Below are 27,669 nucleotides of genomic sequence, written 5' to 3' on the forward strand. Positions count from 1 at the left end.
AGTATTTATCTGTCTTTCTGTCTCCTTTCTCTCTCTTTCAGTTCTGCTCAGTTAATGTTGGAACATCGCTATGGGGCAGAGATATTATTATTGACCACCTGAATATTAATCCAACCAACCAGAGCACATTCCTGGACCACCCACAGGGTACATGGCTACAAGAAGTCCACAGATACAGTCAGTATGTTTGGGGAGGAGAGGAGGGAGAGGGAAGAGTCAATGGCAGAGCTCTGGGAACTGCAGTCACTGCTTTAGAGGGGTGGCTATTGCCCGAAGGAGCTGGGAGCTGCTCCCGCCCACCTCAATTCTTATCACCAGCTGATCCCCAGGTCACATGCTGGACGCCAGAGCTCTGTCACTCTCTCTGCCCTGATCTTTCCAGGCACCAGTCCCTGCAGCTCAGCCATGGCCAAGGCAACTCCGCGCACTGTGCTCATCACCGGCTGCTCCTCGGGCATCGGGCTGCGTATGGCTGTGCAGCTGGCGCAGGATCCTGGCAAGCGATTTCACGGTGAGACCAAAGCATCCAAAAGGGAATGGGAGCTGGGTTGGTGTGACTGGATGCTCCTTTAGAGGGGAGAGAGCAGCTGGCTAAAGGGGAAAAGAAAGAAATGGTGTGGTGGGAAGGATGTTTCGATAGCTTTAGTATAACAACCCCCAAGCATCGTTTCTAATGCTCAACCCTCATTGCTCAAAAGAAGCAGTGGCAGAGCCAGAGGCTGGGTGATAACTTTATCAGGTGAGGGAGAAGGGCCCCACATGATGCTATTAAAAGAGATGTATTAGAAGAACCCAGGGTGTCTCTTTTAAAGTCGTGCATGAATTGACTGAACTCCGTAACAGCCTGCCACAGATTATGAGAGTGCTGCCACACCCACTCTTGACTCTTCAACTCCGTTGCTCACCCAGTCTGGTACCCACTTTGTCCAAACCCTTCTACCAAATCTTCCTGGTATTTTGCATGCTCATTTTATTCCCTCTTCATTCCCAACAGCCCCACATTGCCCTACCAGCTAGCCTTCCTGCTCTCCCTCTCAGATCTTTCCACCATCACACCCCTTTGCTTTCTTTATTCATACTGTCCAGTAGAAGAAAGCAATTTCTTTTGTCCTGTATTTGGTGCCGATTTAGGTACAAAGGGCACTTGTGTAACTACTTACAAATGACCGGGTGGGGGGGGGGAGGGTGATGTCTCATTAAGAACGTTACCACAGGCCAACTCCTCTTCTTTCTCCCTCCTCCACAAACACCCTTCTCCACTCCTGCCAATTTTGCTCTCTCTGCTATGAGGGTGGGTGGTTTGCAAAACAAGATGCCTTGTGCTACTTACATAGTTAAGTAACTGGATCAATGAAGCACTGAGTCCAAAGGGCATCAGAGATAGAGAGCAAACCACAGGCCTGTTAGATAATGCTTCGGAAACTGATACATAAGTGATCTTCTGAGAATTGTACCTTTCTTTCCTGGCTCTCTTTTTGCATAATAATTGCAAAAGGCCACCCTACTGGGATCTGCGCGCATCATCCGAAAATACATCACACAGTCCTAGACACTTGGGAAGTGTTCGGCTTGTGATTTTGTGATACAAAATCCAGCATATCTATCTTGTTTGATGTGTTATACAATAAAATAATAATAATAATAATAATAATAATAATAATAATAATAATAATAATAACTTTACTTATATCAGGGGCCCCTGGTGGTGGCGCAGTGTGTTGAAGCGCTGAGCTGCTGAACTTGCAGACCGAAAGGTCCCAGGTTCAAATCCCGGGAAAGGAATGAGCGCCCGCTGTTAGCCCCAGCTCCTACCAACCTAGCAGTTCGAAAACATGCAAATGTGAGTAGATCAATAGGTACCGCTCCGGCGGGAAGGTAACGGCGCTCCATGCAGTCATGCCAGCCACATGACCTTGGAGGTGTCTACGGACAACTCCAGCTCTTCGGCTTAGAAATGGAGATGAGCACCAACCCCTAGAGTCAGTCATGACTGGACTTAACGTCAGGGGAAAACATTTACCTTTTACCTTACTTATATCCTGCCCCCTCTCCAAACAGGGCGCAGGGCAGCTTATCATATGCTTTGCACCAAAGAGGCATCACAATGCAAAGTGCAAAGAAAAACACCGCTTTGCCCTGATCTCACAACTGCAGGCTATAAAACATATTACCCATCATACACGGCTGCCTCATAGCCTGTAGTTGGACATGTGTACAATGCATGCTAAATATGCAAAGTTCATAAGGACGGAGCTGCTTTGCCTGGTGGACCAAAGGTCCTGTTTTCAAAAGTGACCAGACAAGTGACACTGTGAAGTTCACTGAATGAGAACTGTCAGTGCTCTGTTTTTTAGAGTAGTGATTTTCAACCTGTTGGTCTCCAGGTGTTTTGGCCTATAACTCCTAAAAATCCCAGCCAGTTTACCAGCTGTTAGGATTTCTGGGAAGTGAAGGCCAAAACATCTGGAGACCCACAGGTTGAGAACCACTGATTTAGCAGAAGTCTGTAGATGGAATTTCTTTTAGTTATATTGAGTAATAATCGTAGGTAGACCTATCTTCTGTCAGTATTTTGAGTAGCAAAAAGTCTGCTAAGCTAGTGACCATTACTACATAAAAGGTATATTATATATACATCAAGAAGTTTCTTGCACCCAGACCCGTAGCCAGGATTTTGATTCGGGGGGGTGGGGGGTTGAGTCTGAGTGAGAGAGGATCTACCCTAGCAAACCTTTTGTATCATTATCCCAATACCCCCATGCATATGGGATATATTGAGCATGGTGATCAGATCATGATAGGAATAACCATAATAGTACCAGTAAGGCCTTCTCGCAGACCACCTTGAGAATTGGGGGGGGGGGGTCTGAGAGTGACGCGGGTCTTTAAGACGGCATTTAGTCCAAAGTGAATGGTAACACTTAGCAATTTGAGGGGAAAGGTGAAAGTTTCTAAGCTATTAAAAGGTAAAGGTTTTCCCTTGACGTTAAGTCCAGTCATGTCTGACTCGGGGGGTTGGTGCTCATCTCCATTTCTAAGCCGAAGAGCCAGCGTTGTCCGTAGACACCTCCAAGGTCATGTGGCCGGCATGACTGCATGGAGCACTGTTACCTTCCCACCTGAGCGATACCTATTGATCTACTCACATTGGCATGTTTTCAAACTGCTAGGTTGAAGGGAGCTGCAGCTAACAGCGGCCGCTCACGCCGCTCCCGGGGACCTTTCCGTCTGCAAGTTCAGCAGCTCAGTGCTTTAACACACTTCGCCACCAGGGTTATTACAGCTCAGAAAAGTGGGAATCAAGATATTTCAGACTTGTATTGATTTTCATGAATTTGTTACAAGCAATTTCCTCTATGTCTCATCTTCTATCTTTGTAGAAATGTACACTATGCCAGGTCTCAGGCTTTTTGTTCCTCAACCTAGTGTCCATTATACTGACTGGCATGAAATGGCAGACAGATGCTATTGCCACCTATTCTAGTCTTTTCATGTTTTAAAGGAAGATGCCAGAAACTGAATTGAGACTTTCTAGATACAATACACTGTTTTTAAACTATGACTCCTCCTTAAAAGCCCAAAGTGCTAAACATGGTGTTACTCACAAAACCAAGGTGGTAGTGAGGATATATAATTATCTACCTAACAGGGTTGTTATACCAATTAGTACTCAAAAGTATATTAGTATTATATACAACCCCCAAAAAACTATCTGCAAACAAGTATAGTAGAGGTAGGGAAGCCATGTCCCACCAGATTGTATTGAACTCTGTTGGTCTTTGCCACCCTGACATGATGGGAGTAATGCAGTAGTTCTCAACCTGTGGGTCCCCAGATGTTTTGGCCTACAACTCCCAGAAATCTCAGCCAGTTTACCAGCTGTTAGAATTTCTGGGAGTTGAAGGCCAAAACATCTGGGGTCCCACAGGCTGAGAACCACTGGAGTAGTGGCTCACCAATACTAGGAAAACCATGGGCTCAGTAGTTCTACAACACCTCTATTTACAGTTTGTTTTTGTTGTCCTTTCCTTCCCATCATTTCTAACCTAGGAGCCGCAGTGGCACAATGGGTTAAACCTTTGTGCTGACTGAGCTGCTGACCTGAAGGTTGGCGGTTCAAATCTGTGAGACAAGGTAAATTCCCATCTGTCAGCCCTAGCTGACAGAGGAGGCATTTCTTTTGCCTTCTTCTGAGGCTGAGAGAGTCTGACCTGCCTAAGATCACCCAGTGCATTTCATAACTGAGTGAAGATTCAAACCCTGGGCTCCAGAGTCAATACTCCAATTCTCAAACCACTACACCGCTCTGGCAAAGCTAAATAATAAATAGTGAACTTTACCGAGACTTCCCATACATATGTGTATGTATAATGTCTTACTTTTTCTCATGATAAGTCATAGAGACATACACACAAACATTGCTTGTTCCCTTGGCAGAACAGAGTTCCTCCTCTGGACGCAGGGTTTGATGACCCCCGGCCCCAATCTTTATCAGCACAAAGGGGATTAGCTACATAGGGATTTGGCGTCATGAACCCAAAGCAGCTTACAATGCATGAATCCTCAATTGCCCTCCTGACCCCTGGGAAAGAGACAGCATTCTCTGCTTCTGAGCCAGCCAATTTAGACCCTTCTGCCAATCCCAATGGGTTTAAAGCTGCAGCAGAGCAAATAGCCCCGGTGTGTGTGCAGCGGACAGGACATAGTCTTTATACATACATACATACATACATACATACATACATACATACATACATATATATGTGTGTGTGTGTGTGTGTGTGTGTGTGTATGTGTATATGTATGCATATATGTGTGTGTGTGTGTGTGTGTGTGTGTGTGTGTGTGTGTGTATATATATATATATATATATATACACACTCTCATAGAGAGACCCTGGTGGTGCAGTGGATTAAACTGCTTAGCTGCTGAACTTGCAGACCAAAAAGTTGGCAATTTGAATCCAGGGAGTAGAGTGAGCTCCCGCTGTTAGCCCCAGCTTCTGCCAACCGAGCAGTTCAAAAACATGCAAATGTGAATAGATCAATAGGTACTACTCTGGTGGGAAGTTAATGGTGCTCCATGCAGTCATTCCAGCCACATGACATTGGAGACGTCTACAGATAATGCCGGCTCTTTGGCTTAGAAATGGAGATGAGCACCAACCCCCAGAGTTCCCCTTAGTGTCAGGGGAAAACCTTTACTTTTACCTTAAGCTCTCATAGACAGAAAGGCACATTGGAGAGTGTCACTTAACTACATCACCTGTCACTAATTTTATAAGTGATGATTATGATGAAGCCAATTGTCATGTTAATGGATACCAAAGTGGTACACAAAGGCACAACCACATATATTCTAATCCCAGTTTCTGAAAATGTTTAGTTTCCTCTTTTTTAAGTAACATGTCTCTAGTCCTCATGAAGATCCAGTGAAAACATCATAAACTGTGTGCTGCTCAGTTTGGTTCAATAAGAAGTGAACCCCTTCTGGATTTTCAGCTGTACTTTAAAAAAGGAAAACCAGCTTGTTCAGCAAATCTTGTAAATGCTGATTTATTATTAGTAACTGTTTGATTTTTATACTTATTTTATATACCTACTAGCTGTGCCCGGCCACGCGTTGCTGTGGCGAAGTCTGGTGGTATGGGAAATAAAGTATTGGGGAATTGGTGGTAGTTAAGGTAAAGGGTAAAGGTTTTCCCCTGACATTTAAGTCCAGTCGTGTCTGACTCTGGGGGTTGGTGCTCATCTCCATTTCTAAGCCGAAGAGCCGGCGTTGTCCGTAGACTCCTCCAAGGTCATGTGGGATGACTGCATAGAGCGGCGTTACCTTCCCGCCGGAGCAGTAACTATTGATGCACTCACATTTACATGTTTTTGAACTTCTGGGTTGGCAGAAGCTGGGGCTAACAGTGGGGGCTCTCTCCGCTCCCCCAATTCAAACCTGCGGCCTTTCGGTCCAGAAGTTCAGCAGCTCAGCGCTTTAACACGCTGCGCCATCAGGGGATATAATTTCCTAAAGGTTGTGAATATACAATGTTTCTGATTGGGTTTTTTTGTTTGTTGGAGGCAAGTATGAATGCTGCAATTAGGAAAAATGATTAGGATGTAATGGCCTTGCAGCTTTAAAGCCTGGCTGCTTCCTCCCTGAGTGAATTTTTTGTTGGGAGGTGTTAGCTGGCTCTGATTCTTTCCTGTCTGGAATTCCCTTGTTTTCAGAGTGGTGTTGTTTGCAATATTTTATGTGCTTCTACTGTCTGTGGCCCTGAGAAAACAGAGGATTCGCCAGACTTTGATGATGGGAATACTTTGTTGGGAGGTGTTAGCTGGCCCTGATTGTTTCCTGTGTGGAATTCCCCTGTTTATTTACTGTCCTGGTTTTAGAGATTATATTGTTCTGCATTATTCTATCCCAGTAATTATTTCATATTAAAGTAGAATCTCACTTATCCAACATTCACGTATATAATGTTCTGGATTATCCAACGCAGTCTGCCTTTTCATAATCAATGTTTTTGTAGTCAGTGTTTTAAATTCATTGTGATATTGTAGTGGTAAATTTGTAAATACAGTACAGTAGAGTCTCACTTATCCAACATAAACAGGCTGGCAGAATATTGGATAAGCGAATATGTTGGATAATAAGGAGGCATTAAGGATAAGCCTATTAAACATCAAATTAGGTTATGATTTTACAAATGAAGCACCAAAATATCATCTTAGACAACAAATTTGGCAGAAAAAGTGGTTCAATACACAGTAATGCTATGTAGTAATTACTGGATTTATGAATTTAGCACCAAAATATCACAATATATTGAAAACATTGACTACAAAAATGCATTGGATAATCCAGAACGTTGGATAAGCGAGTGTTGGATAAGTGAGACTCTACTGTAATTACTACATAGCATTACTGTGCATGGAACTACTTTTTCTGTCAAATTTGTTGTATAATATGATGTTTTGGTGCTTAATTTGTATAATGATTACCTAATTTGATGTTTAATCGGCTTTTCCTGAATCCCTTCTTATTATCCAACATATTCACTTATCCTGCTGGCCTGTTTACGTTGGATAAGTGAGACTCTACTGTATATTGATAATCTTATATTATCTGCTCAGAACTGGATTATCTGAGGCCCCTTCTTCACAGCTGTATAAAATGCCCACTGAAGTGGATTATATGGCAGTGTGGAGTCAAGATAATCCAGTGCAAAGCAGATAATATAAGATTATAAATGGGTTATATAGCTGTGTGGAAGGGCCTTGAGTCTACACTGCCATATGATCCAGTTAAAATCAGATAATCTGTGGAAGAAGCCTAAGTGAGGCCTAAATCAGCCTGTCCCCTAACTGAAGCCTGGCTGTCCCTTGGCTGGTTGCTAGGCAACCAAGTGGGCAGAGATTAGCCCTCTAAACTGGCAGCAATTGGATAAAAACAATTATTGCTCTCCCTCTAATTAGGACTTTATTTTTCTTTTCTTTTTGTTGTATCAACCTGGAGGCGTGGATGATGGGTTGTGTTGTCAAATTTCGAGGTTGCGGGGCCTGTACTTTTGTTGTTTTGTCCACTGCCCTGATGCCATCACTCTTTTATATATATAGATGTACTTAGGATAATATCCACATTTCTCAGGTGGAAAAGGGTTTCAAGTGGAAAAGGTTTAAGAAGCCCTGCTGTAATTAATAAATGCAAAGCTGCTGAGGTGACACACGATATTGCAAAGTATTATTTTTAATGCATTAATTTCATTTCCAGTGGTTCTCAACCTGTGGGTCCCCAGGTGTTTTGGCCTACAACTCCCAGAAATCCCAGCCATTTTACCAGTTGTTAGGATTTCTGGGAGTAGAAGGCCAAAACATCTGGGGACCCAAACGTTGAGAACCACTGCGGACCTAAACATTATGTGATGGATCTAGATGTGTGTAAGCTGAAAAGCTGGTATAGTATAGTGGTCTGAGTGCTGGACTAAGGATCTGGGAAACCAGAGTGAGAATCCTCATTCAGCCATGGAAGCCCATTGGATCACTCTGGGCAAGTCATTACTCTCTCCACTCAGAGGCATGGCAAGCCACCTCTGAAGATCTTGTGAAAGATTCACCTTAAAGATGCCAGAAGCAATGAATAAGCTGATAATGTTTTTCTCCATTAATTTGCTCAACCTCCCTTCTCCTATGAACTGTCTCTCCACCACGCAACATGTGGCTAAGTTCCTGTGTAACTTCTGCCTTGCAGTCATTGCCACCATGCGTGACCTGCGCAAGAAAGACAAACTGGAGGCAGCTGCAGGGGACACGCTCAACAAGACTCTCACCATCCAGCGCCTTGACGTCTGCAATGACGAGTCTGTAACTGAATGTATCAACAGCCTTCCTGGAAAACAGCTGGATGTGCTAGGTAGGTACTTTGGACGGGTGAGCAAAATGTAACTCCCCAAGCTGTTGCCAAACTTATTTTATTATTATTATTTATTTATTTACCTCATTTGTATCACACGCCTTTCTCCACCCCAAAGGGGACTCAAGGCAGCATACACAGGCACTTATTCAGGACTACAAAACACATATTAAACATACATTTAAAATATTGACAAAATTAAAATTCATACAATAACATTAAAAACCAGACAATCAATTAAAATCACGCTGTCCCAAAAATCATAGTCTAAATTTCAGCCTCCACTGCTCCAGGCTAAGCCTTCATGGAAGCTGCAGTTCAACCCGTTCGGGTTTTCTGTGTGTGTGTCAGGAGCGACTTGAGAAACTGCAAGTCGCTTCTGGTGTCAGAGAATTGGCTGCCTGCAAGGATATTGCCCAGGGGACTGTCAAGATGTGGGAGAAGGGATTTTTTTCATTAATTATATTATTATATGTTTTATATCCACTGCCACCAGTTGTGGAGATCTCAGGCAAAGGGGAATTTCTTTTTCAACCTTTTCTTTCTCTTCTTTTAATTCTCTTTAGATGGTAGTGTTACTTAAGTTTAGGATATGTGTGACAGAGGCTTGGATGTTGAAAGATAACAAGTTTATTTCAGGCACAGAGCTTGGTTACAATAATTTCTTTAAGGCACTTAAATAACTGTTACAAATAGATGTTGAGGTGTTCCAACTTCCACAATACTTTCTCCTCTTCAATCAAAACTATTAACTGATCTCTTGGATCTACTGGGATTACTTCCCCTTACTTCTCAGCCTCTACACATAACCCTAAACAAGTCACCCAACTTGCTTAGTCTGGCACTATTAGAGGTCTGCTTCCCTGGTTTCCCTAATCTGGAACCAGTGTCTTTCCCCTGTGACTAAAAATCACAGACTACCTAAAATAAGTCACCTTATTTTAGAATTGACTCAAATTCCCTCATTTGAGCCACCCTGATCCTCCAACTGAGAATCAGTCTTCACTGTAATTTCACCATTACAGACTAAACTGTTTTTAAAACATTCCCTCCTTTTTTCCTTCAATTGGCGGTTAGCTCTGCCTCCGTTGCTATGGCAACCTGCCTCAGAATGCTAAGCTGGTTACCTTCCCCCACGTATTGTTAACTCTAATACTTACCCATTTTAAACATAGCCAAACATGACTTTTAAAACACAATTAAACATGACATCTATAAATAAAAACACACTTCTTTACAAGGACGCCCGGATGTTTGATGTTTTACCATCCTGTGGGAGGCTTCTTTCCGCACAGGGAGCTGGAGCTGACAGAGCAAGCTCATCCACACTACCCCTGGGTTCGATTCGGCAACCTTCAGGTCAGGAACCCAACCTTCAAGTCAGCAGTTCTGCTGGCACAAGGGTTTAGCCCAGTGGTTCTCAACCTGTGGGCCCCCAGATGTTTTGGCCTACAACTCCCATAAATCCCAGCCAGTTTGCCAGCTGTTAGGATTTCTGGGAGTTGACGGCCAAAACATCTGGGGACCCACAGATTGAGAACCCTGGTTTAATACATTGTGCCACCAGGGGTTCCCAGTTCATCTGTTGCAATGCACTTTGGTTACCCTTGTATTTTAGCCAGAGACCTCACTGCTCCTATCTATCAGAGTATAGGGTATACTTCACTTCACTTTATTTCTTAATTAGTCGCTCTCCACCAGAGTGCTCGAGTGACTTACAATTTAAAATATCATTCCACAATATAAAAACATTCAACATAAAAACATTCAACAGTGACTATTTGGCAAATTAGATCTGATTTACTTAAATGCACAACCAAACAGCCAAGTCTTGAGCAAGTCTATACAATGGTTGATGCTGGGGGTGAGAATAATGTAATAGAGGACACTCTTTACTCTATTAAGTATGTGCTTTGTAAATCATCTACTGCAGCAAGGCTAATACAACAACTCTATTACCTAACTGAACTTTAAGTACTAGGTAATTCAGAATACGCATACATTTTGATAACATTAACAGGTTTCATAAGCAGGGTTCTCTACACCTTCTAAGAGGCTCTTAATTCAAATCTGCAACAGACTTTTTCTGTGCCTAAGGAAACACACCAAAGCATGGGAAACCTAATCTATATACAAAAAGAAGGAAGTGGATAGTCACTTCATTCTACCAAAACAAACACTTTATTCGCCTTTTAAAATCCTACTCTTCCTCCAAGGAGTATCAAGCGAAATACAAAGGTCTCCTCTCCCCGACATTATCTTCATAGCAGTCTATAAAGCGGCTTGGGCCAAGAAAAAGTGAAAAGGAGAGAAATAGCAGACCCAGGTTACCCAGCAAGGTTTGTAGCTGAGTAAGGACTTCAGGCAAAGTCTCTTGAATTCAGTCCCAACCTTAATTACTGAACCAGACTGACTTTTAAAAATACAACAAAAACTAGCAAAAGACGTGCTAAAATTCACCATTGGAAGAAGGTAGTGGATAATCAGGTAAAAAAGGAGCAAGTCCATTAAAAAGAATCTCTGCACCCTTTTTGTTCAAACCAGAATCTATGAGTCAGAAAGTGGACATTTTCCACATCCCCAGTTGCAAGAATTATGTTCCTTCTAATCCCTGATATTTTTCTTGGAGTATGTTTGAGGAGGAACACCAGTGTGTAACGGAAGCAGGGCTCACATGCTCAAAGCTACAGGTCCTTCTTTACCACCCTGCATGAACTTACGGTACCTGGTTCCCATTCTTTTGGGTGATTTTGTCTTAAGCAAGCAAGACCTATTGACTTTACAAAAGACCCCCTTCTTGAGAAAATAAAAAACAAAACACCAAAACATAGTTCAAAACAAGTCCATGAAATCTGGACTTTTGTTGTGGGCTACACTGTAAGTAGGAGCCCCCGGTAGCACAGCAGATTAAACAGCTCAGCTGATAAACTTTCTGACTGAAAAGTTGGTGGTTCGAATCCAGGGAGCAGAGGGAGCTCCTGCTCTTAGCCCCAGCTTCTGCCAACCTAGCAGTTCGAAAACATGCAAATGTGAGTAGATAAACAGGTACTGCTCCGGTGGGAAGGCAACATCACTCCATGCAGTCATGCTGACCACATGACTTTGGCTCTGTGGCTTAGAAATGGAGCTGAGTACCAACCCCCAGAGCTGGATATGACTACATTTAATGACAGGGAAAAACCTTTACCTTTACTTACACTGTAAACATTTTTATGATGAGCACCAGAACATCAAACTTTGCCATGACATAACTGAAGAATACCGAACTGAAAACTTACTGGGACATAGGATTGGAGCGCAAGGACATCTCAGTGGGCAAACTTGGGTTATTTACCGTACTCTCAGACTAACCTACCTTAAAGGGTGCTTTGAGGTTATAAAGAATCAATTCACACATTCCATAAACAAACAGATATGAATCCCCCCAGACCAGGAACTACCGTACTTTTACATGAGAATGTACTGGGGTGGGAGGAAGGTTGACTTTATGCATTCACTTATATCGGTATATATTATTCACTTGCTTTCATTTATACAGGGTGTTTGAAAAAGAACTCCCTAGTTTTAATGTGTTTTAACTTAAAACTAGGGAGTTCTTTTTCAAACACCCTGTATAGGTATACCTTATTTTTAACATTTCCAAATTTGCAAAACCTCTCTCACACATTATTCTGTGGGGACAATGAAGCCCTCCTGATGTTAATTATGAGCAATTAACAACCCTAGCCAATAAAGTCAAGGCTGAGGAGTTATGGGAGTTGAAGTCCACATCCTCTGGAGGATTAATATCTCCATCCTTACATTATATGATGCAGTGACTGTAAAAAAAGGTCTAGGAAACTGTAGTAATGTGCCAGGAGTCGCTCAGCTATAATGTACTTTGAGTTTTCTTTCTACCTAAATTCTCTTTTTTTTGGACATTTAAAAATAATATTTTTATTCCAGAAAGAAAGAGACAACAAAACACCCATATTTAAAACTATCAAAACTATGCATCTACACATTGTACAGTACAAATAAGCTACAATAAAGCAACTAGGATGATAATACATGATGATAATATTATAATCTAATACAATATAATAGGAATAATTATACCATAATAATTTCAATTATATATTATATATTACATGTAATATTACTAATAATATTATAGTATAGTGGTATAGTACAATAAAATAATATATAATGCTAATATTGTGCTATGCTAATAATATAATATATTGTATGTACATAAAATTTGTAAGCCGCTCTGAGTCCCCTTCAGAGGGAGGAGGACAGAATATAAATGTACTAAATAAATAATAAATAAATAAATGGATTTTTAAAAAAGACCTCTATAAACTTCTCACTCTGTATCGATAGCTGTTATTCCTTATTACTCTGCTCCTTTTAAACAATGATGCAATCATGCATTTGGATATTCTGATAAGTTATAGTTAAAATATACAATTAATAGGTCAATATTTTTCATACAACCTTAAACAGTAACTGATTTCATCCTAATTGAATGATGCCACAAAGATCACAATGCACCATAAAAACAAATCAGGAGTGATCAAATGGTGTCAGGACAAGGAAGTTGTAGATACAGATTCTTGATTCCCTCCTCCCAGTAAGAGTATCCATCATTTTACTACTGGTATTAAACTGCCTGCTACAACTGACTGAGATTTTTTAGGAAATCGCCCAAGATAAAACCACTCGTGATCCAGTCTGTTGACCAGGATATTCATTCAGTTAAACATTGGTTATATGGAATTCAGAAATCCAAAATGTTCCAACATCTCAAATTGTTCACATATGTAGTTGAGATAAAGCCCTTCCACATAGTCATATAACCCAAAATATCAAAGCAGAAAATCCCACAATATCTGCTTTGAACTGGGTTATCTAAGTCCGCACTGCCATATATTCCAGTTCAAAGCAGAAAATGTGGGATTTTATTCAGCTATGTGGAAGGGGTCATAGTGAAAACTTGCTTTCCAATTGTTAAATGTACACAAACTTTGTTTCATGTATAAAAATACTACAAATATTGTGTATAAAGTTACCTTCAGGCTATGTGCATACAGTGTGTATGAAATGTAAATAACTGTCATGTACTTGGGTCCCATCTCCAAGATATCTTATTTTATATATGCAAGTATTCCAAAATCCAAAATGCAAAACACTTCTGGTTCCGAGCATTTCAGATAAAGTATACTCAAGCTGTATTTTATTTTATGTATATTGTTATTTGCCACCCACACTACATTTCCTGGTCAATGTGCAAGAAGTACTGTTAATAAAACTGCTTCATAACAATCCAAAACGTTCCAGGTACACTAAAAGCTCATAGACAATAAAAACTCCCAGTCTGACAGATTGCAAATCAAACGTAGATCTCACTAGGGTGAAATAAATGGACGAACGATCAAGTCTCACCTTGGCTGCCACATAACAATTGTACTAAATTATCTTAAAGATTGTATAAATTTGGTATTTCATCTCAATTCATTGTGCTTAGTTCCTTAAGGAAAATATTTCAGAAGCTGAACAAATGTATCTATAGTTGGCCCTTTGTATCCATAGATTCTGTATCCATGGCTTGAAAATACTCTCTAAAAACAATTTCAGAAAGCAAAACTTAATGCCATTTTCTATAAGGGAGACCATTTTACTCTGCCATTGCATATAATGGGACTTGAGCATCTGCAGATTGCAGTATTGATGGGGTCCCATGAAACCAAACCCCAGTGGATACTGGGAGCCTGCTGTATTTAAGTTACTTTTTAAAGGGGAACTGTCACAAAGGCTATATACAACATTTTCAATCCAAAACAGCTCCCTTCAGATGAGATAAAATGCTGTGCAGATAAGTTAGATCAATTTGTGTATTGCTCCACTTGGCAGCGAGATGTCAAGATGTCCAAAGTAAGGCCATTTGTGTTGTCTTCATCTTGGCTTGGTCCTTTTGCCCTGCTTGGATGCTGGAACCATTGCATGTGCCCTTGCTAGGTCTTGACTATGATGTCGCAGCTGCCTAGCAACCATTGTGTTTGCCTTTGGGAGAAGCCATTGCTTACATGTAAGTCACTGACTTTGCATGTGAAACATCTCTTACCCTCAGGGTAGCCCTGCCACACGAGAGAATATTGCAAAAATGTCCAGTATCCTGTTACCTACAGTGATCAGTCAGTGATGCTGTTGGGAAGTCTGTAAGCTAGACATAAGTACTGACGGTAAGATTGATCATTTTAGGAGGAACATAGATGCATCTACACTGCAGAATGAATGTGGTTTGATTCAATTTTAACTGCCATTGCTCAATGCTATGGAATCCTATGAGATATAGATGATGAGGCACCAACATTCTGCAGCAAAGAAAGCTAAAGACCTCATACAATTCCGAAGATTCCATAGCATTGGGTCATGACAATTAAAATGGAGCTGAACCCATTCATTCTATAGTGTGGATGCACCCAAAAAGTGGAATTTTATAAAATTATCTCCAAAATGCACTTTGGTCAAAGCTGCACTGCTGTGTGGTGGGGATGGGGGGTGAGAAATATAGGATATTTTACCATACAGTCTGGAAAACATGCAACCACCCTGTGATTCCAGCCATGAAAGCCTTCGACAACAAATACAATGTTCCTTCACTTATTGCTGGGGTTAGGTTCCAGGACCACCCACAATAAGTGAAAATCCGCGAAGTAGGGACACTATATTTATTTTAATATTTATTCATTATTTTAGTAGTTATACACTATTTTAAGTCTTTATCAACCAATCGTGTGTTGATAAATTGCCTCCTTCTCCTCCCGTTGCCGCTTGGGTTCCTTTTCTCTCCCTTTGGCTTCTCCTTCCTCCCTTCCTGTAAATTGTAATTTTTTATTATTTAGAATTTTCTTTTAGAGTTTATTGAAAAACCGCGAAACAGCGAATCCATGAAAAGTGAGGGAACACTGTATAGGATATGGTGGCCACTGTCATTTTTATTTATTTACTATCTTGGGCACCTGGCATTGCCCGGGTTTTTGAAAAAGTCATTTTTATATATATATATAATTTTTATTGAGTTTACCAGTGTCACATTAACAAAAACAACACAAACAACACAAAAATTAAAGAAAGGAGAGAGAAATAATAATAATAATAATAATAATAATAATAATAATAATAATAATAACAATAAAAAAGAGAGGGGCGAGAGATTTAATATATATATATATATATATACACACACACACATATATATACATTACACGAAGAAAGAAAGAAAAAACACACTAACGCACATGTAACATGTTTTGTACTTCCATTCGTCCCTTATGAGAATCTAATTAAATTATATTATATTATGTCTTGTCCTGGTAGAACCTATGTCTTCTAATCATTTTACCAGTTTCCAATAAAAAAAGGAATTAGGTGATATTAGTTACCATATAATCTCTAAATAAATTCCAGTCAGTCTTATTTGTTGATTGTACTCTATAGGATCTTAACAGAAATGTTAATTCGTCCATGTCTCTAATGTCATCAACTTTCCCTAGCCATTCATCTTTAGTTGGAACGTCTTGTAGTTTCCAATATTTCGCAAAGATAATCCTTGCTGCCGTGGAGATATATGTAAAGATTTTGTCTTCATTTGAATTGAAATTTGTTTCCAAGTCTGTCAGCCCCAATAAATAATATTCTGGTTTCAATGGGAATGTTTTCTTTAGTATTTTTTGAGATTCTAAGTGTATCATTTTCCAGTATTTCCTTGTTTCAGAGCATGACCACCAGGTATGAAAGTATGAACCAATATGAGTCTTACATTTCCAACAAGTGTTTTGCGTTTCTTTGTACATTTCTCCTAATTTTTTCGGAGTAATATACCACCTGTGAAATGATTTTAACCAATTCTCCTTTAAGAAAAGTGAGAAAAGTGTGAAAAGTGAGGGAACACTGTATAGGATATGGTGGCCACTGTCATTTTTATTTATTTACTATCTTGGGCACCTGGCATTGCCCGGGATTTTGAAAAAGTCATTTTTTAAATTGTATAAAATTCATAAAGCTGTGGATTAACTACAACTGACATAATGCCAGGTTATCGCTGAAAAACTCCATCAGTTTGTTATGTTGGGCAAGTTTGCTCTGGATGCATCATCAATGGTGTTCAGTGTGCTCTCTGGTAGTAGAGTAAACTACAACTCCCACTATGGTGAGTTGATTCCCTCAAACCCCTCCAGTAATCAAATTTCGGCATATTAGGTCTGTGTGCCAAATTTGATCGAGATCTATCGGTGTTTGGGTTCACAGTGCTCTCTGGATGTAGGTGAACTACAGCTCCCCCAAATTAAGATGAATTTTCCCCAAAGACCTCCAGTACTTTTTTGCTGATCATGGGGACTCTATGTGCCAAGTTAGATCCAATTCCATCTTTGGTAGAGTTTAGAGTGCTCATTGATTGCAGGTGAACTATAAATCTCAGTACCTCCAACTCCAAAATGTCCAGGCCAATTCCCCTCAAAACCCACTGGTATTCAAATTTGGGCACATCATGTATGCATGCCAAGTTTGGTCCAGATCCATCGTTGTTTGGGTTCATGGTGTGCTCTGGATGTAGGTGAACTACAACTCCTATAAATCCCTTCAAAGACCTCCAGTATTTTTTATTATTCTGTGTGTCAAGTTAGTTCCAGGTCCATCGTTGGTGGAGTTCAAAGTGCTCTAAGATTGCAGGTGAACTATACATTTATTTATTTATTTATTTATTTATTTTCCATACATTTGTATCCCATCGTTCTCACCTGGGGGGGCGCTCAGGGCGGCTTCACAACCAGCAGTCATTAGATGCCAAAAACAAACAGTTATAATAACAATACAATTAAAAACAGATAATTAAGGCATCAATAATAAAAACATCATTTAAAAATTTCACAAGTCTAAATCATAGCTCATTATCAGTTACATAAATAGTTCTTATTATTACTGCTGCATTTGCTGCTCGAATGCTTCGTCCCACAGCCATGTTATGAGGTACATTCCAGTCCCTACAACTCCTATAAATCATGGTGAATTGTCTCTTAAACTTCTCTAGTGTGTTCAGTTGCTGATCAATTCCTCTGTTTGCTGTGTGCCATAGAAAATAATAGGAAAGGGTTATGGGATAGGCAGGGAGTCCCAGTGGCGAAGTGTGTTAAAGCCCTGAGCTGCTGAACTTGCAGACCGAAAGGTCCCAGGTTCAAATCCCGGGAGCTGAGTGAGCGTCCGCTGTTAGCTCCAGCTTCTGACAACCTAGCAGTTCGACAACATGCCAATGTAAGTAGATCAATAGGTACCGCTCCAGCAGAAAGGTAACGGCGCGCCATGCAGTCATGCTGGCCACATGACCATGGAGGTGTCTATGGACAACGCTGGCTCTTGGGCTTAGAAATTGAGATGAGTACCAACTCCCAGAGTCAGACATGACTGGACTTAATGTCAGGGGAAATCTTTACCTTTACCTTATGGGATAGGCAGTGGGCAGGATCATGCAAATTCCACATCAATGGAGAGAGTAAGAAGCACTGGTGGAGGAAAAACAGAAAAAATAGGATGAAATTGTCCCCATATGAAAGCCTTCACTTGGGTGTTGGAGAGTATGGTGTTTATGGAGGACATTGGCAGGCCTCTTGGACATGTTCACAGTGCTCGCTATAATCTGCAATGTCACTGGAGGGAGTGCCATTGGTGTCTATTGAGTAGTGGGAGCTATAGCTATTTGTGGAAGCGGGAGCTTGTCTGTATAAGTGACACCCCAGCCACACACATACATACATATTTTCACTTTTATTATGTGTATAGATTTTTAAAATAAAGCTTTGGCATTTATATTTCTTAGTGAACAATGCTGGTGTGGGACTTGTGGGCCCCGTGGAGTCCATTTCCATTGATGACATGAAGCGTGTCTTTGAGACCAACTTTTTTGGTGCCATTCGGATGATCAAAGCTGTTCTCCCTGAGATGAAGAAGCGTCAGAAAGGGCACATTGTTGTCATCAGCAGCGTCATGGGGTTACAAGGTAGGAATTTGATGCTCACAGGAGAAAGCCCTGACTCCTGCATTCAATTCGGCAAGGTTTTGATGAAAGTTGTGTGTGCGGCAAAAGAGATCTCATGTGTTGAGTCCAAACGAAAGCCCCCATATAAGACAGCCATTTAGTGTCTACAGATATCAAATAGCTACAAACAATTTGGTCCAGATTTCTTCATTTTTTTGTTGTTATGACTATCTATTACTGTATTATATTTATTTCCCACATTTTTTTCCAATGAGCTTGAGTTGGTGTGTATAGTCCTTTTCTTTCCACCTGAAGCCTCTCAACAATCTGTGAAGTAGAGTCAAGCAGAGGGGGAGAGAGAGCATTTTAGTGACCTAGGGTCATTCAAATTTTTCTACACTATGTATTAATATAGTTTGACACCACTTTATGTGCCATCACACAATGCTATATAATCATGGGAGCTGTAATTCTGCAAGGTGCTTTGCCAAACTACAACTCCCAGGATTCCGTAGCATTGAGCCTTTGGGAGTTAGAGTGGTGTCAAACTGCACTGATTCTTTAGTACAGATGCACCCTCAGTGTCTTAACTTCATGGTTTACTGGGGAGTAGAATAAATATTGCACAAGTCACTGTGTAACATTTTAACCAACTTTCCACATTGTATCCATTTGAAAAGGTACTGAAAACTTGTCCCTTAAAGGTACATACATCTGTATAAACTTTTTTCCAAGCATGTACTTTTATATGTCTAATGAACAAAGGAGTATACTCAAATGTTCATTATCAAAGAACAAATTTTAATGTTTTCTTTAGGTTTTCAAATATGTTACAAAATTCTAATCTCCACCTGGAGAATTTGCTTTGTTCTGCTCAGAGAAGACTTGGGATTCATCTCCTGTATAGAATTAATGCAGTGTGACAGCACATTAATTGCATTAGTGATATGGAGCCTTCGGTGGTGTAGCGGGTTAAACTGCTGAGCTGCTGAACTTGCTAATAGGAAGGTTGGTGGTTAGAATCCAGGGAGTTCCCGCTGTTAGCCCCAGCTTTTGCCTAGCAGTTCAAAAAACATGCAAAGGTGAGTAGTTCAATAGGTACCGCTCCAGTAGGAAGGTAACAGCACTCCATGCAGTCATGCTGGCCACATGGAGATGTCTACGGACAACGATGGCTCTTCAGCTTAGAAATGGAGATGAACACCAACCCCTAGAGTCAGATATGACTAGACTTTATTCAGGGGAAATCTTTACCTTTACCCAGTGATATGGAATCCTGAGAGTTGTAGTTTGGTGAACACCAGCACTCTTTGGCAGAGAGGACTAAAGTTCTTGTAAAACTACCACTCCCATGATCCCAAAGTATTAAGTCAAGGCAGTTAAAGTGATGTCAAACAACATTACTTCTACAGTGTAGATACACCCATAGCCCTGTTTCTTTGATGTAAGCTCTCTTTATATCCATCTGAATCCACAGTGCATACTGTGCACATTTCACTTCAGATCCTAAAACACCCAAAGCGTTCTGTTTCTCAAATGTCTCTATGACTCCCAGATCTACATTAACTTTACCTTTTGCTCAGCCTTGTTAGCACCACTGGAATTGGGCCCTGGCTGTGGCGCAGGCGGGAGAGCAAGCCAGCTGCAATTAACTGCAATGAATCACTCTGACCAGGAGGTCATGAGTTCAAGGCCCGCTCGGAGCCTATGTTTGTTTGTCTTTGTTCTATGTTAAAAGGCATAGAATGTTTGCCTATATGTGTAATGTGATCCGCCCTGAGTCCCCTTCGGGGTGAGAAGGGCGGAATATAAATGCTGTAAATAAATAAATAAATAAATAAATAAATATGTCTTTGCATTTGCCGGTGCTTTGTATGTTAATTTCCTGGAGATCCTTGATCACATATTTTCCTAGCTGTCCCTGCACTTTATATTCCGTTGGGGTATCAAGAGAAAGCAAAAGGTGAGCATCTGGGCAGGTAGAGATTAAACGCAAACCAATGCACCAGGAGTGAGGAGGATCTGGGCCCATTCAGGGCATCTGGTCCAAAGATCCCTGAAATGTGGAACTGGTTTCAGTCGATTCTGCTTCCCTGGTTCTGTTTAGACAAAAAGATAAGAGCCTGTGGAATGAATTGAAATAATTCTGTGCTCCTGTCTTATCTGTTCTCCTTTCCAACCAGGTGTCCCCTTCAATGATGTCTATGCTGCCTCCAAGTTTGCAATGGAAGGTTTCTGTGAAAGCCTGGCTGTGCAGCTCCTCAAATTCAATATCTTGTGAGTAGAAGAATGGGGGACTGAGTGGCAGAGGATGAAATCCTAAAGATTTTTTTTATCGTGTCAGGAGTGACTTGAGAACACAGCAAGTTGCTTCTGGTGTGAGAGAATTGGCTGTCTACAGATACGTTGCCCAGGGCATGCCCAAATGTGTTACCATCCTGCTGAGAAGCTTCTCTCATGTCCCTGCAAGCTAGAGCTGACAGATGGGCTCTCACCCCATCTCGCAGATTTGAGCTGGCAATCTTCAGGTCAGCAACCCAACTTTCAGGTCAGCAGTTTCAGGTTGGCACAATGGTTTAACCTAGTGCACCACCGCAGCTCCCTATACTAAAGACAAAGTGGAGTGGCTGCTTTAGGGCAGATTTGGGGCAAAGACTTGGCAGGAAAGCAGAAAGCAACGACTTGGTGGGAAACAGAACTCAAGATTTCTATTGCCCTCAGGTGCAGTGAAAACTAGCACATGTGAAGGAGAGGACAAGTAATTCATGTGAAAGGACCTTGGGATTTTTTATTATACATTGACCTTGGCCCAGCAGTGTCATGCTGCAGAAAAAAAGGCAAATAATATTTGGGCTGCATTAATGAATTTAGTTTCCAGGACAAGTAAAATTATAGTCTTATTCTATTCTCTACTACTTAGCCTACAATTCACTTCTGGGCATCTTATTTTTCAAAGAACCCACTCTCTCAGTGCCATCGTATCTGGATTATATTGCCAAAATGCTAAAAAGAACACAGTTGTTTTTGTCATAGGATGGATGGGCACTGCCCAGGAGGAAGACAGGAAGGGAAAAAATTGATCCCAAAATTGTTGTCCACTCCTGTTTTAAGACCCACCCTTCCCTTTAATTGTGCCATGTTAAAACCTCTTTACATATAACCTTTCTTAAAGAGACCAGAAATATAGTTCTTGTTGTTGTATGACTTTGATTTATGGCAGGCCTTTCGGGATTTCCTCAACAAGATTTGCTAAGTGCTGGTTTGCCATTATTTTCCTCTGAAGCTCAGAGTATGTGGCTTGAACCAGGTTGCCTGAGCAGTCAAACCCTGCTATCCAGAGCCCTAGCCCAACACTGCTGCCCCTGCACTATATGGTGTGCTTTATTATATAATATTTAGAAAGCTGTCAGGATGAGGTGCAGGTTCAGTAACAGGGATGAGAATCATGCAGCTCCAAGACTCCTCAGGTCTTGCCAAAATAGGCAAAAGAAGGCTGAGTGCTGCAATTCAGCAAGGTCTGGAGGGCAATGTGATCCTATCCTGTTCCAAGACATGAAATGTTATCACCTAAAGATTGTCAGAGATTGAAAAAATGACTTATTGAAATACAATTCCTAGAGTAATAATTGAGTAATAATATTATAATAGAATAATAATAATAATAATAATAAAAACAACAACAACAACAACAACAACAACTTTATTCCTATATCCCGCCCCATCTCCCCGAAGGAGCCCGGGGCTACTGGGCTTACATGGGGACTAAGCCCAGTAGTACAGCAATAAAACATCTCCACATAAAATACATTTCAGTTACAATGAATTAATACATCTAAACGTATAAAATACCATTACTGTATGTTCAACCAATAACCAATAGCCAAGTGCAATGAGCATGTTCAGAATTGGAGGCAGGGCAATAATGATTCATGTGCAATATATTGCAAGACCACTGGTAAGATGGGCCAATAATAAAGTGCAGAGGCTGGGTATAAGGTGGAAGTAGAAGGAGGACTCAGTCAAGTTGTAACCAAATTGAGTGCCTCAAGTAGCATGACAAGTGGCTTTCAACTCCAAAGAATTCTGGGAGCTGCAGTCCAAAAAAGGCCACTTTTCTTTACTTTGGACTGCAGACATATAGTCCGTTCATGTACATCCTGGAAGCAAGCCTTCTGCTTGAAGATGACGCTGCATAGATCCTTTTCAGAGCTCCAAGAAGCTTCCTATTTGTATTTCCAACCCCAAATCTTCCCGATTTGACCTACCAGTACTTACAGTTTGTTCACAACTTTTAGTATAGCTGCTTTTTTGTTTTTGTTCTATAAAAGCACAGAACGTTCCAAGTATGACACATAAACCTGCTAGTATTAAAAGCAGAAATGCATGAAAACATTAAAGACAAAACATTGATGTTTTTAATTAAAGCTGAGGTTGTCATGTTCCCTTTCTTTATCTGAATCGATCCATGGAAGAGAAAACTGAGAAAGACATGTGAGATAAAAAGAACTAGAGTGGCCATGCTTGGAAAGCACAACACAAGACAGGGTCAATCTGGGTTAAGCACGCTGCTGGCTAAGGATTAAAAAGCTGGCAGAATCACTTTAACTATAATTACCACCACTCGCTAATAACTAAGCCTTGATATTATAATTATTTTGCACCAAAGAGAATTTAATTTGAACATCAATTACAGAATCATAGACCCCAAGGGCCAAGCAGTCCAACCCCTGCCATGCAGGAATATACAACTAAAGCACTTCTGAAAGATGTTTATCCAACCTCTGGTTTAAAAGATCATGCATCTCTATTGGGAGAGGAAATACGCACCAGGAAAATGTATATAGCAAGGACACGATCTATGGCAAAATTGCCAAAGTTGGGGGCTTGTAAATCATGGTAAATCCCATGAACTGAGTTCTTTCTCCAGGGTTGAGGAATCTTTGGCTCATCTGGTATTTCCGGTTTCAGATCCTAGAAGCCAAGGTAGTATCACCAATGATGAGATATTATGGGAATCATAGTCCAATCTCATGCCTTAATCTCATGAAAAGTATATGACTCAAACAGAGAAAAGTTTCTCTAAGACGGCTGATTTTTTAAAATTTACACATTTTAAAAGTATCATTTTGGAATGTATGTGAATTGGGTGTATACAAACCTGGTATCCTTGGAACCAGTATCCACATCTGACAAATTATGGCCTAAGTCTTCCAGGCAACTCCATAGTATTCTTAGGCTAGGTCCTTCTTTTCAATAGACTTTGCTACCGTGTTTCCCCAAAAATAAGACAGTGTCTTATATTAATTTTTGCTCCCAAAGATGTGCTAGGTCTTATTTTCAAGGGATGTCTTATTTTTCCATGAAGAAGAATTCACATTTATTGTTGAACAAAAAAATTAACATTTATTATATACTGTACAGTAGTTGTCATCACAAACCAGCATAACCAAACAAACTGTGAATCCTATCAAGAATTTCTTGTTACTACCAATATTTCCATGTACAACACTCTATGGTACGTACATTTACCGATCTTGCATGCTCTGGTGTTCTGTTCGATGGGCATGCTTCCAAACAAAAACTTTGCTAGGTCTTACTTTCGGGGGAGGCCTTATATTTAGCAATTCAGCAAAACCTATACTAGGTCTTATTTTTCGGGGATGTCTTATTTTAGGGGAAACAGGGTATTATCTCTGGTTTTGCATATCCACACGAAGTCTGGAAGATATCCCTCACAAATACAGAATCATACTGTATTTGCAAAAGCTGTTCCTAATTCATTTTGACTTCAGATATCTGATATGAGCCATCCATATCCAAATTCTGCCTCTTTCTCAGTCTCAACAACCTCTCTGTTACACAGTGTATCTATGGTGGAGCCCGGCCCAGTGAATACAGAATTTGAGATGAAGCTGATGGAGGAAGTGGCACGTTCTGAGTTCCCAGGAGCCGATGCTGCCACAGTGCGTTACTTCAAGGAGGTCTATTTGCCAGCTTCGCATGAGATATTCACCACCATGGGCCAGACTCCTGAGTCAGTGGCTAAGGTACGAACCAGCTCACTTGTAATATGAGGAGCCTCTAAAACAGGGATCCTCAAACGTCTTAAGCCAAGGGTCTCTTCACAGCCCCTCAGACTGTTGAGGAACCGGACTATACTTTGAGAATGAATTCCTATACACACAGCATGTATCTTAAACATGAAAGAACAATACAATATTTAAAATGAAAAACCATTTTAACCAACATAAACTTACCAGTACTTCAACAGGAAGTGTAGGCCTGCTTTTGGCTGATGAGATAGTGAAATTAATTAGGATTGTTGTTGTGTGCCTTCAAGTTGTTTCAGACCTAGGGCGAACCTAATTTTAAAGTTTAGGGCCAGGGCCAAATGAATGACCTTAGAGGGCCACATACAGCCCACTGGCCTGAGTTTGAGGACCTCTTCTCTAGAGAAACGTTCTTGGGCATTGTAGGCTTCACTTCCGAATCCAGGGATTTACAGGGATTATTTTGACAAGATTTGTTTGAATGGGGTGCCTTTGCCCTTCTCTGAGGCTGATAGAATGTAACCTGTTGAAAGTCACCCAGTGGGATTCCATGGCTGAGCAAGGATTTCTACCCTGGTCTCCAAAGTCCTGGCCCAATGCTCAGACCACTACACCATGCTGACTGTCCTGTAAGTGCCAATACTCAGGCAAACAGCCAACAGCTTTCTCTGTAATGAAGTCCTCTTTGCTTGATGGCTCTCAACTACCTAGAGGCTGCCATGCCTGACTTACAATGCCTTCTCTCTGATCTGCCTGCACATTTGTGCAAAAGTGTCCCCAGTAGAAGTCATGCTGGGCCATTTCCCCCCATTTTCAGTGATGTGTCTTCCTTTACACCCACCTCAGTGGCCACCTCTGATATTGAAAACATCCCAGTGCCGCTGCACACTACCATCCTAGGCCTAAAACATGCTGTGAGGGGAATTACAAAATAACAGATGTATACAATCTTAGCGCTAGAAGAAACCACAATAACATCTATTATACCTCCTGCTATGCAGGAATGCACAGGCAAAGCATTTCTGAAAGGAGGACATCCAACCTCTATTTAACTATCTCCAAAGAAGCAGAGTCCGTCCCCTCCAAGGCAATCAATTCTACTGTCAAGGTGCAATGTACTCAATGTAATATTAATCCATTCTGGACTGTGCCCGCTAGAAGGCACTTTTGGTCATTTTTTTTTTTGCCAGATTGTTCTTTTTGTTTGTAGTTACAGTAGAGTCTCACTTATCCAACGTAAACGAGCCGGCAGAATGTTGGATAAGCGAATATGTTGGATAATAAGGAGAGTTTAAGGAAAAGCCTATTAAACATCAAATTAGGTTATGATTTTACAAATTAAGCACCAAAACATCATGTTTAACAAAAAAAATTGACAGAAAAAGTAGTTCAATATGCAGTAATGCTATGTAGTAATTACTGTATTTACGAATTTAGCATCAAAATATCATGATGTATTGAAAACATTGACTACAAAAATGCGTTGGATAATCCAGAACCTTGGATAAGCGAGTGTTGGATAAGTGAGACACTACTGTATTGACAAGAAGACCTTTGCTTTCCTCTGTGTTCAGTTATTTGGCTTTGGCACAGGGCCCTTGCACACTTCTAAAATCCTATAACAAAAACAGCAAAGGGTCTCATTGCAGTATAAAGAGTAACAAAATATATTATGTATCTATAAAGTGTGTTACAATCCAGAACATTCATACTATAATCCATTTGTTAGCCCAAAAGAAAAAGTAAGAGGGAAGGGAAAGGAAGGAGTAAGGAGAGGGAGACAAAGAAAAACAGGGAGAGAAGAGGAAAGGATGTTTCAAAGGAAAAGAGGAACCAAAACCTTCTGAAGAGAGAGGCAGGAGAAAAGAAAAAATCCACCCCAAATTACCATACTCTTGTCTGCCTTCTGTTTTTCCAGGCAGTCGTGAATGTCATTGCAAAGGAGCGTCCACCCTTCCGGACACAGACAAATACTCTATACACTCCACTGGTAGCCCTGAAATATGCTGACACCTCGGGGGACCTCTCTGTCGGCACCTACTACAACCTACTTTTCCGCTTCACCGGCCTCTTCCACCTTAGCATGAGTTGCCTCAAATGCATCACATGCAGCTGTTTCCGGCGCAGGGTCACACCTGCCTGAGGAGATGGTCACTGGGTAGCGGCACAGAGCAGAGCCCTGCCTTGGATGATCAAGGTTCAAGTAGAAGTACATGAGACGTTTTGCCACAGATCAGCACCCACCCTGGTTTGAAAACTACGGGGTTCCTGGGGACATTGCAGATGAGGAGCAGTGGAAAGGAGGGGAGGCAATAAACTTGTCCAGGGTGTGGGTATCAGTGGGCACCCTTCCTGAGCCAGGTGGCAGACCCCTACCCTGTGCAAGATCAAGGCCATGCATTTCAAGTTAATGGCACTAGAATGTGTGTGCATGGCTGAGATGATCAAATTATAAAGCTAAAGAGGAGGAAATGGAAACTTAAGTTCTACTTTTGCTCTATTTTGCAGAAATAGAATGAGGAGAATATATTTTGAGCATCAATGGACTATAAAAGTCCCACCATACATATGTTGCTGATTATGTGCCATCAAAGCCTCGAGTAATAAATGAGATATTTTCAAGTCACCCTGTCATCAAATGCCCAAACTCAGAGCTGTGACTTCCTTGATAGAGTCTATCCACCTGTAATGTAGTTTTTCTCCTACTGCCTTCAACTTCACTAGGCTTTACAGTGCGACGCCCTCCCCCCAAGTATTCATGAAAGTTACATTCCAAAACTTATCTGAAAGTGTGGATAATAATGAAACCTGTATTTTGACTGTATTGGTCAGGAAGCATAGACTTGCACTGAAAAATCTAGAGAAGCCAGTGAACATTTCCAGGTGGGGAGATACTTTATGCAGCATGGGTAAACAAAACAGTAGATATTGATAAATGATATTTATCTCCTAGTTCAGAAGCAGGGAGTTTGTGACCCCCCCCCCCCCCCCCGCAGAATTCAAAAAAACAGCAACCCACATCACCCGTCCCTATTTATTCTGCTGTTTAGGGGTGGTAGGAAGTTGTAGTCCAACAACATCCTGAGAGCCAGATGACTCCCAGCCTCTGCCCTTGCTGCTTCTGAGATGGTGATATCTTGACAGTAGTGTGACCAGAACTAACATCCATACATTTATAGCAACTTCCTATAAAACTTTGAA

At 41.0% G+C, this 27,669-nt stretch overlaps 1 protein-coding gene across 2 annotated transcripts; it reads left to right on the forward strand.

Moving 5' to 3' along the window:
* On the forward strand, positions 1-27,457 carry rdh8 (retinol dehydrogenase 8). 2 transcript variants are annotated; one of them, XM_062971054.1, is made up of 7 exons: positions 1-181; positions 383-511; positions 8,242-8,403; positions 18,260-18,439; positions 20,602-20,695; positions 24,282-24,465; positions 26,387-27,457. In XM_062971054.1, exons 2-7 carry the CDS (start codon positions 406-408, stop codon positions 26,609-26,611), a joined length of 951 nt encoding a protein of 316 aa, XP_062827124.1. In that variant the 5' UTR covers positions 1-181; positions 383-405; the 3' UTR covers positions 26,612-27,457. The 2 variants fall into 2 exon arrangements, with proteins under 2 accessions (XP_062827124.1, XP_062827125.1); XM_062971055.1 differs by lacking the exon at positions 1-181 and adding an exon at positions 4,051-4,134 and having other exon boundaries at positions 389-511.
* The last annotated feature ends 212 nt before the right edge of the window (positions 27,458-27,669 follow it).

Source organism: Anolis carolinensis, chromosome 2 (genome assembly GCF_035594765.1).
Source record: "Anolis carolinensis isolate JA03-04 chromosome 2, rAnoCar3.1.pri, whole genome shotgun sequence".
NCBI lineage: Eukaryota > Metazoa > Chordata > Lepidosauria > Squamata > Dactyloidae > Anolis > Anolis carolinensis.